Raw genomic sequence first — 12,187 nt, 5'->3', positions numbered from 1 at the left:
CACTCTGAAACCTAAATTTTGTTTCTTTTCAACCTTTCAGATATGGACTTGTTTTTGTGTTTTAGACCATTGTCTTGCTGCATAACCCAATGGAATGATGACTGTGCATTCTCCTTTAGAATTTCCTGGTATAGTACAGAATTCATGGCTTCTTCAATAATGGCAAGTTGTCCAGGTCCCAAAGCAGCAAAGAATCCGCACACCATCACACTACCACCACCATACTTGGCTGTTGGTATGAAGTTATTACTGTGAAACGCTGTATTTGCTTTGCCCCAGACAAAATGAGACCCGTGTCATCCAAAAAGTTCCACTTTTGACTCATCTGTCTATAGAACACTATCCCAGTCCCTTTCTTATAGTGGAGTCATGAACACTGACCTTAGCTGAGGCTCACGATGCCTGCAACTCTTTGGATTTAGTGACTTCCATCTAAGTTGAGTTGTCCCGTCGATATATTTTGGCTAGCTCCTGGGAAGATTCCTCTCTGTTCCAAATGTTGTCCGTTTGGAGATAATGGCTCTCACTGTGGTTCAGTGGAGTCCCATAGCCTTAGAAATGGCTTTGTTAACCCTTTCCAGACTTTCCTTTGATTGTGATATAGTGTGCTCACAGAAACTTTGTGGTGACATCATGGAGCCCTGAGATGTGGGCACTATATATAAAAAGTACTGTCATTTTTACAAGGTGAAACCAAAATTTATAAAAATAACTTTTGATAAAAGCCGAGAATCTGAAGTTTAACCATGTGAATTGTTTGATTACAAATCTAAAATATGTCTTTGTCCCAAACAATATTGAGCTCTTTGTATATATATATATATATATATGAGAAAGAGAGAGAAAGTCTATGAAAGAAAGATGTAAGCATATCTTTGTCCAGCAGAGTCAGCAAATTGGGAATGAATGCAAAACTGTTCTGTAAATACAATTTCTTCTTCTTCTCCAACTGTTCTGTTCTATGAGACTTCATCACAGTCTGCCAGCTGCACTGCAGAAAACCTCTGATCGTGCTTTCCTCAGGACAAAACTGCCTGCGTCTGCAAGTACTGCACTGGGGGGGGGGGGGGAGGGGGCAGGCACAGAGCCAAAAAAACTGAGGAAAAGTTGACTGTAATCCGGTCACTGGGTACTCGGAGGGAGGGAGGGAGGGAGGGAGGGAGAGAGAGAGAGAGAGAGAGAGAGAGAGAGAGAAACGAACCAGCACGAGTAAAGGCTGGAAAAGAGAGAGAGAGAGAGACCTGAATCTTATAGCAGCTAAAGCGGGCAGAAACTGGACCCATCTATTATGGAACAATGCTTATCCCAGAGCCCCAGTGAGATCTGACTTGCAGGTGTGCTCCTCCTCCAGCTCTCCTTGCATCTTTTGCAGCTGTGACATGCATACTGCTGGTTCTGCTGCTCTGTATGTGCTTGCTCAGGGGTGTTGGCTGGTGAACTGCTGCTGCTCACTGCGGCTACGCATCCTCCTCTTCTGCACCTGTGTGACCCAGGAGACGCAGAGAGAGAAAAATCCGGAAGCCCGTTAGGATCCCTGCGCACATATATGCAGGCAGATCTACTGCCTTACCTTGTTCTCTGTCCCTCTCTGTCTGCATCTCTCTCTCCCAGAACCAATTGCCTCCAGTGCTCTCTCTCCCCATGTAGGAAGCTGTCACTGGGAAGATAAGGGGAATATTCTTGTGCTGCTGCAAAAAGATCTGCAGTCCTCTCTCTTTTTGTTTTTGGTTGCGCTGTGTGCCCCCCCCCCCCCCATCAGCCTACTTCTCCCAGCATCCACTCTCTCCACCCCATCCCCAATTTGGCTAAAAGTGTTCTGGAGTGCTGACAGACCAACAGTAGAACAGAAGAAGCAGTCGTGGAGTTTGGGAGACGGTGGTCCCTGTACTCGGGTGTGCACTCAAGGGAACCAGGTCATGGCCACGCTGTTCATCGCCCTGACGCTCGGTAAGGCAGCAAGATGACTTAAAAATTCTATGTTTTCTATCCATCTATCTCCTCTTCCGTGTGCTGTTCCTGTCACTCAAGGACACCAACTCCATACAAGAGACATTGCACCAGTTTTCTTTTTGGCAGAACGTGTGTTCATTTCTAGTCATTTATAGCTTTAAACTGCCAATTTAAACTGCTTCAGAATTCCTTAATTGTTTCTGAGAAGCTTGAAGCTGTCCACCCTGGAAAAGCTTCATTTTTGGCACATTTGCAGTTGAATGTGCAGTTGTGTTCATTTTTATTAGTGGGTTATTGTGGAAAGTTTTTAAGGTGCAGTGCTGGGAATCTTTCCAGAAGTGAAAGTATGTGTTGTGTATGTATGCGTACAAATCAGTTACAAAATTACAAATCAGTGCTGTGATGCAATGTTTAAAAAGTTGCCTACAGTTACTGTTAAACTGGGATAGTTGAACTCTTTACTTTTCTGTTGTTAGTATGCGGAAACATGCACAGATACCGGAGGTACATTGTGACGAAGCATGTGATCTCAGGTAGCAGACTCAGTCCCAGTCTGCTGCACCTCGTGTGATGCTTAGTCATGGAGCAACATGATGCAAATTCTGCCTTTTAATGATGCTCAGCTGTGCTGTGCTGCTGTTTAATTCTGAATACAGAGCTTAGCCTGGTCCCTAGCAGTAGGAGACTAGGACGCCAATTTGTTGCAATGCGAACTACACGTCTTCTCACCATGGTTTCTTAATTAAGCTTGTTGAAAAACTCTGGAAGCCAGTCCCCATCAGTGCTGCTCAGCAGAAGCTCGGAGCAGAATGCATGTTTCTGTGCCATGCATGAATCAGTTTGTGATGCAGTCGAATTTATACAAGTTTTCTGTTTATTGTTTGATAGCTGGCCCTGGGGATGGTCATACGGGTGTATGACGTGTGTATGATAGGTGCATGTTATATCATGGATACGTGGATATGTGGGTGTAGGGATGTATGCTGCGTGTGTGCATGCATGGTTAATAATAATAATAATAATAATAATAATAATTTATAATGTTATTTATATTTCATGCAAAAAGCTTCACAATTATATGTCTTGCTTTTCAATATAGATTAAAATATCAAGACAAATACAAAATAATCAAATAAAGCAAAGCTGAAAGGAGTCAAAGCATCACAGCTTTTGAAGTAATTTAAAATTAATTTCTAAAAAAAAAAAAAAAGACAGACCAAGCAGCTTTTATGTTATCAGAGGGGGACTGGTTCTGTCATGGGGCCTGGACTCAAAAAGGATAATATTGAGAATATCTGATCATTTCCCACAAGCTCATTCTGTAATCTTGTAGGAACAACATCCATTGGACCAGTACATTAAATCATGGGCACCACTATAGTGTATAGGTGTATGATGATCTTATGTTTCTCCTCTTAGGGCTTATCAATAGCCAAGCACCATTGCAGCATTAGCACCATTATTCATATTAATTAGGTGAATGAAACGCGATGCCAGTACATAGACAGCAGTGCAGTTAGCCTCCTTTGCTCCATGACTTGCTTTGCGCATTAATAAATCTATGTTTCCCCATGCTTAAGTGTTTTCCCAACTTTTCTGCTGTTAGTTTGATCACCTTTTTGGGAACTCCTGGCTTTATTCCACTTTCTTACACACCTTTGATTCATTATTTATTCAGCAAAAAAAAAAATCCATGTGTGAAAAAGTGCACCGCATTTTGCTTCAATATTAATTATGAAGGTAATTAGAACCACGTTGTAAGGAAAATTTGTATCCTGCCGATCATGTCGGGGTCAACAAACTGTACGGGTTTAAAATTGGTATCCTACTGATCACGTAGAGGTCACCAAACTGTAAGGAAAATTGGAATCCTGCCGATCATGTCGGGGTCACCAAACTGTACGGGTTTAAAACTGGTATCCTACTGATCACGTAGAGGTCACCAAACTGTAAGGAAAACTGGAATCCTGCCGATCATATCGGGGTCACCAAACTGTAAGGATTAGCCATGGCCACAGGGAGGAAAACAAGTTTATCTGACTCCATAAATGTGTAATGAAAATGTTTGTGCGAATACGGGTTTGTGTTTACGTGTATTGACTGGGGTGCACTGAAATAGTGGGTGGCAAGACTTGTACGCTGGAGAGCAAGACTATTTACCACTGGCAGGCATTCATCTAATTGTTCACTGACATTAACCTTATGGACCCAGATGACGCCTTTTGGCGTCATAATTCACTGCGATTTGTCGTCAACGAAGATCTCTGTAATTTCCGAAGCCGACTCGTTTTTCTTTATTTTATCAATGAGGAGAGGATCTGAACTTTGAGTGGCATGTATCTTTAGCCATTTGGGTGCAATCTATGGTGCACCCGAATGGCTAAACTATGGCAACAAATCACGCACACATTTGGGGAGCGTCGGGGAGCAATGGCGGACTGTGCCACAGTTCATGCGAAACTTTGTTAGTTTGAGAGGATGAATAATTACTTTTCTATGGCATGGATCCATTTGAAGACAATATCGGGTGAGTTTGTTTAGCCTTTGAATCCGTCATTATGCTGAGAAATTGCTAAACCATTTTTATTGGGAGCATTTGCGTTTCTCTGCAAACACGCGAAAACACGCTGGTATAATAGAACAATGACGGTAAATACATATATATAATCCACATCGTTCCGTTGCTACCATAATGTAAAAGCTTTCTTGTGTCTACAGCTGCAGTTTCTCGCTGCAATTACTAATATTCAATATAAACAAACGACGCAATTTATGCTGTAGTCTGCCAATGTCTGAATAAATAATACGGTACTCTGTGTGCAGCGCACAGGTAGCAGGGATGGGGAGTTGATATTTCGTTTTCTTTCAATGTCATATTTATTTTTTGAAATATGTATTATTATTCTATCTGTCTCTGAGGCACTCTGAAATGTGCATTCTCTGCTAAGTTGAGCAATGGATTGGAATGTGTCTGACGCCTTATTTTTCTCAGGGAACTGCTATCAGCATATCAATGCACTGCCCTGCCTCCAATCCCCTCAGCTCTTCAATCAACTCCCCCTGCCCCCCTCCCCTCCCCCATAACTCCAACAGCAGTGAAAATAATATAGTAATAATAAAGTAATATTTTTATTTTCTTTGTAATTTACTATTGTTCAAAAACAAAACAAAAAAATTCATACCATAAAAAAATACATTTTTATTTATGGTATATAGTTATTGGGCATTAGTTATATATATACATTTTTAGGACTAGTGTCCTTTCTGGTGCAAGGCTCAGGCGCCAGGCTCTTCATGTACATAATGCCACATTGTAAAGCAATGGCAAGTTCAACTGACATGATATTTGGTGTGGGTACTACATACACCCTGGACTTACATTGCAGGGTGTTTTCATTGTGGTGAGACGTACTTTTGGAAATACATTACAAAAAACATTTTTTCATAAAACGTAAATGAATTTTTTTGCTTTGAACAGCTATTTTTGATTTTCTAACTCATGGCAGGTAAAGGTGCTACTCATCCGGGAATGTTGCAAATAATGTTTTTGTGCCATGAAGAAGCAACTTTAACCTGAAACATTATGTTTGTCTGGGTACCGAATCTAACCTATCCTAGGGAGACCTAACTAAGGATACTCCATCTGGTTAGTGAAACTATGACCCCTCTATTATATGAAATAACACTAGGGCCAATCTGGACACGAACTCGAACAGCTATCCCAGAACAGCTGCACTTCCGGCTAGTGAACCTATCAAATGCCCAGGAGGTAACCCGATTACAGTGTTACCCCTAAACCATATATAAGACTGGTCCTCACAGAGATGCACGCCCGGGTCAGCATACGTACATACGTTAAATGCACTGAAAAGGTAATACAGTTTAAAATATGACAGTTCACATTAACCTAGGATAGGCAGATAGGCAGGTATTCTGCATAGCAAAACAAATAAAGACAGCTATTCTATAAGACAGAAGACATACAATCTAACAAACAAAGAAAAGGAAAAAGAGATGAATGATGCATGCAGAAATTACAAAATACTTATGAGAAGACTATGGTACCAGGAGAACGGTCAAGCAGATACTCCTCCGACAATGGTACCAGGAGAACTGTTAAGCAGATTCTCCTTGAATGTTTCTTTTGACTTCCCTTAAATGCAATCCTGAGCAAGCCTTCCACTTTACACACTTCCCTTTGTATCCCCAAATAGGGTCTGGACAGGAACTTTGAACAGCCAAACTGAAAAAAACTAGTGGCACCACGCCTAAAAGCTGCTGCATTGTATTTTGCACGTCATACAATAAAAAAAACCTCAGTTTACAATTTTCTTTACTTCCCCAAAGAGCGAAGGACAGTAAAAGAAGAGATCTGTGGCTTCAGGTCATCTACAGAGAGGATGAAAATGATAAACTGTGGGCCCCGGCCATTAGATCTAACACATCAAAGTTAAATAAGCTGGTTAACAAATAACAAATGTTAGCTAGCTAGCTGGTTAAGAGGTCTCCATAGCTGGCTAATTTACAGTAAACTGGGTTAGACTATATTATGCATCCAGTGAATTAACGTTATCATTCATTTGTTTGTTTTGCTACACAAATCGGTTAATTTGACTGATCATCAAAGAAGTCGCACGGAATTGATGTAGTCTAACATAGCTAACTATTAGTCAGGCAATCCAAATGTGAGCCAGTACAGGCTAACTACTGTGATTTGATACCGTTAATGAATTTGTTAGCTTGCTGTCTAGCTTGTAAAATCAGATTTATTCTTGTTATTTAGGCTATAAGTAGGAACAAATCTAGCTAGCTAACTAGAAATATATGAACATACAGAAATTGAAGTGGTCTGTGGCAAACACTTCATCACAGGTTAGTTAATGATGTTAAAGTCAATAGTTATAATGTTAAAAGTCAAAGTAGTGAATGTTGATGCTGCATTGAAAGGGCAGTACATAGAACATACTGAAAAGCCAAGGAAATCCCAATTTAATGTTAGCCTGTAACAAAAGGGTTAAGTTAGCTAACAGCTAGCTCGCTGTTTCTTAAATTTTTTCTATATAACGATGCCGATCGTTGATTGGCAACGACATAACATAATTGTTTGCCTGACTGGCCATAGGATTTGGGCTCCTAATAGCTAAAAAGCAATACATCTTATTTAATGCTATTAAACTGGCAAAGACCTTGGAATTTGCATTTACCGCCAATCAAATTAGAGGGGCTGCTTTCACCGAAAAAGGGGCGGGGCATGACGCAAGGGCAAAGTACCTGGATGGGCTGCTCTCATCTATTGAAGTTAATGTAGAAATCCAAGGTGATTTAACAACCAAGGAAAACCTCATCAGTCCATTTTTTGTGATCATAAATGTCGTTAAGTACAGCCGTTTCTGAAACAATGGTTGCTGTGGTCTAGAAGTCATGGGAAAATATATCGTCAATTTATCCTCGGTAGCACTGTATCCTACAGTAGCCTACAGTGTGAATTGGGATGGCAGGTATGGTTACGTCTTGAATTGAGGAAATATTGGGTAGCATTGCTTTGGAATACATCTTATTTAATTTTGGTGAGGCAAGATAGCCTTTTTTGTTTGTAGTACCATAACTTGGCGTCATTTTGATATCAATACTTTTAATGGCAGGCGTGGATTTTGGCAGTCTGAATGAATTAGTTATAGATGGTGTATGTCTTGTATGTGTGAGTAACTTGGCATTTCTGTATGTTGAAAACGTGTTTTTTATGAGATATCATTTCTTTTTGCAAAGCGTTTTATTATGAGAGTGAGAAATGCGAAGTGACCCTGTCAGAAACGGTTGTGGATTATAGCTATCCTTGTGTGAATTTGTACAGTCTGATGAGCGTGTACCGTTTAGCAGTTTCGGTTTGCTATATATGTAAAACGGTGGCTGTGACAAAGGGTGCGGTGGCGTATGTGTAAACGCATCAGAAACACAGGTGAAATATGGCCAGTGTATGTACTCATGGATTTGACAGTCATCCAACCAATCCAGCCTTGATTGACAAAAAAATCAGCAAGCCCGTAGAATTAGAGCTCCCTAGGTCGCAACTTGTGTACCCTTCTGTCCTGCTCCGTTTTCTGTTATTTCGTGGAGATGCACTTTTAGTGTTTGTAACATTTATAAGGCATTTTGATAGGCTTATCTGCAGGTAGGAATCCTCTTCGCTGTTTTGCTAAACTAGAACCGGAAAACTTGATAGTGGAGAATAGGAGCAGACGCATATGTCCCAGCAGGCTTTGCATATGAGAAAACAACAACAGTGTGAGAGAAATTAGGAGAAATTATGAAATAGAGTAGTTGAAACAATATGTTTTTAGCAGAATGGGCATGTAGGTGAAGGTTGACATGATCACAGACTATAGTGCGAAGTAAATGAAGTGACCATGAGCGAGCTTAGTTTCCTTATCGACCGGTATATATAACAGTCTGTATAATGCATTAGTCATTAAAGTGGAGGGTTAAGTAACGTGTGAAATCTGTTGCACTGGTGTGCTTTTCTCATGTTCAGAAAAGGTATATATATGGTAGATATGGTGCAAAAGCAATAATTGAGAAGTAATAGACAATTATTAGTGAGGGTAAAAGCAGGTTAAAGAAACGTGTTCTTAGCTGGGTTTGAACCTAGGACCCCATGTTCCCAAGACTGTAACCTAGGCCACAGGCAGATTAGCTGTTTAAACTGGAAATGTTTCAGAGTAAAAAGGTATGGGTATTTTGCGTGTGTATGCGAGTTTTTGATTGGGTTGTGTAGGTGAAGATTTGGCTGGTATCAGTAAAATGTCCAATGGGGAGACATGTTGTTAGTGGGATAGGCGGCAGGAAAAATAAGAATGAGAAGAAGAAGAAGAAAATGCAAAATCCCCTTAGTTTGGGGCTTTATTGTGTGGACATGTGAAGTTGTTTATGAAATCTGTCTGTTGAAATGGGGTCAGAATGTACAGAAGTTAATGTTTTTAAGGGCTGAGTGTCTGTGGCTGTTGTGGTTATTTCTGTGGGGAACCCTGAAAAGTGCCAAACTCTTGGTGCTGTATAGGTATGGGGCATGCCCCCGCCAAGACGTAACTTGGCGGGATGGCATACCTGCCATCCCAATCATTGGGGAGAAAGGATCTGTGTACTTTTTGGCCAATTGTTTTCCGTTTCAGGAACAGAAATTAAAAGAAAAGAAAGTAGTGGGTGTTTGATATTCATTTTAAAACATAAATCGATAAACGAGAATCAATTGGTTATTCGTGTTGCTGACTGATATTAAACATACAATTACATAAACTGAACTAGATCTCGATTTTAAAGGTTATGGGGTTTGGTTTTTATTATAACAAAAAGGTTAGATTTTTTTATAATTAGGCTACCTAATTGACTTTGGTTCGTATTAAATCGTATTAAAGAAACAGCTGTTATTTTCTGATAAGTCAGGTATTTATATGTTGCTATTTGAGTAGCATTTATTAAGTTGTGAAAGATATTTGCTGAAAAATCGCCAAAACGGGTTTGACATACCTATTAGGGTCTTACGAGTTTTATGTTGCAAACTGTTGTAATAATTTTTTTTAAAAGAGGCATAGTGTATTTCCAGCAACAGGCAACTTAGTTAAATGAAAACGTTTTTTTTTTTCCACGTAGGCTAATACATAAGCAGGCATGCATTTTAGCACAGTAGAGCTACAGGTGTTGTATATTATACAGCCTTTTCGCGCATCTTCATCAAGGGAACCCTTAGCCTAATAATTTTAATAATATTATGATGATACGATATGTAGCTAGGTCACTCACAGCAACGTGGGCTTAGTCAACGTGATACTGACAAAATAACGTTAGCTAGTTAACGTTAGAATAGTCAGCCGAAGTTGTGACTGCATTAGGGAACTATGCTAACTACAAAAACAGTGCAAAATAGCTTATGCTGCTCTATTTGACATTGACTGACTGAGTGACCACCAGCAGTAGGTGACGGTCTCACTTTATGATAGCGTTACGATTATGCTATCTTATATTAAGTTATCATCAACATTAATTGAATTAATCATCATTATCGTCATCGTGGCATGGCACACACACTACCTCCCTGCTCCCTCTCTGTGAGTCCCTGTTAATCATGAAGCTACTCCATGCTTACCGCTTAACCCCTCAGCGCACATGCCAAATCTTGCCCATTTAGGGGGTACCCTATTTAAAGCCTTTTAACTCCAGATGTGAACACCACAGAGACTGGCTTAAATGATGCAGGACATTTGTACAATTTACAATACTAATGCAGATTATTTTATATTCATAATTTTGTAAGAAATAAAGTGCCACAAATGCAATTGTCTAGACAAAAAATGAAAAATGAATTTGCACTTTTTTAGTTTGCAATGAAATACTGAGAGATTGCATATATACAGCAGGTTAAAATATACATTAAAAAAAAAATATATATATATATATATGTGCTGGATCAAAAACTTCTTGACCACAAGTTCATAAAATCTAAGGGTGGATATGCAGAACTACTATAGATTTATGAAGCAAAAACTAAGCAGTGTACCCAGCGTCTCCAAATCTATCCAAAATGTCTAAATTATGCATTGCTGTAAATCACAACATATTCACGTATTTCACTGCAAATCAAGTGTTTTGTCTCAAGAAACTCACTGTTGCATCGTTTTCAAGTGGGAATTAGTATAATGTGGGTAATGGTCAACCAGGTTCCCATCTGACCCAACAGCGCCCGTGGGTGCTCCCGTGATGTGAAAACAGACACAGTCCCAGCCATCTGCCCATCCATGCTCCTGCAGGCCACAAGTGCCGACGGGGCAAAGAGGTTGCAAAACTGTGCCCAATCTCCTGATTGTTTACAGCCTTCTGATCTTTACGACTCCAATCCTGGAATTTGGCTAGAACAGCCAATATTTTACCATAAAATGTCATGTTAAGCCGGGCACCCACCGCACGCGTCGCGTAAGCGTCGCGTAAACAGCAGGGGGAAGCAGCACGGCGCGACGCGTAGGGTGTCTCCACTGGTTCCGTTTGTGTCGCGCAAAGGCTTGCGTAAAAGCTAGTAGCTCTCGCAGTCTGCAGTGGGATTACATCGTGTATTTCACGTTTGTTCACGACTGTTGATTATGGGTTAAGTGAATACTTTGGTGAGAGACCTTTTTCAGTTTGTTAATTTGGTAATATTTCGTTAACTCGTAAATACGTGAGAAAGTAAACGCTTTCAAGAATTACCATAAACTTAAATCGCAACGTAGCCTGCATAACAATCAATCTCAAACTGTATTAATTTATTTGCTTGGTTAACAAGCGTGCCAATTTCATGAAGAATATGTAATGATCATAATAATAATAAATAATCCGTAATCAACCATTGGGAATTCCCGTGTTGTCTTGTCATTCACGTCAAAACATTTATAGGATCAGATTTAGTAAAATCAGCTAATCATGAAAAAGACAGTAACAGTTTAATCTTGAAGGAATATGAACACAACGCCATGAACACCGGAAGCTTTGAAGTAAAAGTGCAATAAAGGCTTGCTTACAACTTCATTTATAAAATAGGTGCATTTTCATCGGCAAGACCACTAAATAATCTGATTTTTTTAAAGATCTGTGGATTATCTGATTTTTATTAACAAGCCCTTTTTGAAAGCACGGCGAACGAAGACATCGGAGAAGTCAAATAGGCTGAGCAATGGTTGGTTAAAAACTACCTTCCAAAACTCGAGCTAACAAACGGCTGCTCGGTGCATTCACTTCTACGTCATTCAATAGGCTCCGTCTTTCTGTGGTGTATTTTCAAATTTACCCCACCCCCTCCGCAAAATAAGACAGCGAAACTAAGTTTGCCTTTTCCCCAGGTTCCAGTTATTTATTTATTTATTTATTTATTTATTTTTACAAAACGAAACGGCTTGTATTTTTTTTAGCTGCTTATAAAATATATGGGAGGTAACTAGGGACACACCCCAGGTAATATAAGGATGAAATATAAATCAGAGCATGTATACCTAGCATTTTAGAGCATATTTCTGTGTATAAACAGGCCATCGTGACGCGCGACAAGCCGAAAAAATAGAACAGAAGCGAAAAACTACGCTTCAGTTCGCTTGTGTCGCGCGAGCTTCGCAGCCGGTACGCGACGCGTTCGCATCTGGTGGAGACGACGTCGCCCGCTGCCGTTAACAGTACTTCAACTACGCTTCAGTTACGCGCGTAATACGCGCGTAGTGCGCTC

At 40.1% G+C, this 12,187-nt stretch overlaps 1 protein-coding gene across 3 annotated transcripts in view; it reads left to right on the top strand.

The window, feature by feature from the left end:
- The window catches only part of scn4bb (sodium channel, voltage-gated, type IV, beta b), a 153,575-nt gene that overhangs the window by 2,550 nt on the left and 138,838 nt on the right, over positions 1-12,187 (top strand). For 2 of the 3 annotated variants that reach the window (XM_035434467.1, XM_035434466.1), the window contains exon 1: positions 1,208-1,947. In XM_035434467.1, the coding sequence (XP_035290358.1) occupies positions 1,917-1,947 (31 nt within the window). In that variant the 5' untranslated portion in view covers positions 1,208-1,916. Of the gene's footprint in view, positions 1-1,207; positions 1,948-12,187 lie in introns of those variants that run through there. The other variant, XM_035434465.1, reaches the window with a different exon arrangement.

This window comes from Anguilla anguilla, chromosome 9 (genome assembly GCF_013347855.1).
Source record: "Anguilla anguilla isolate fAngAng1 chromosome 9, fAngAng1.pri, whole genome shotgun sequence".
NCBI classification, from domain to species: domain Eukaryota; kingdom Metazoa; phylum Chordata; class Actinopteri; order Anguilliformes; family Anguillidae; genus Anguilla; species Anguilla anguilla.
The sequence above is the reverse complement of the archived record's forward strand: the minus strand, read 5'-3'. Positions and strand labels throughout refer to the sequence as shown.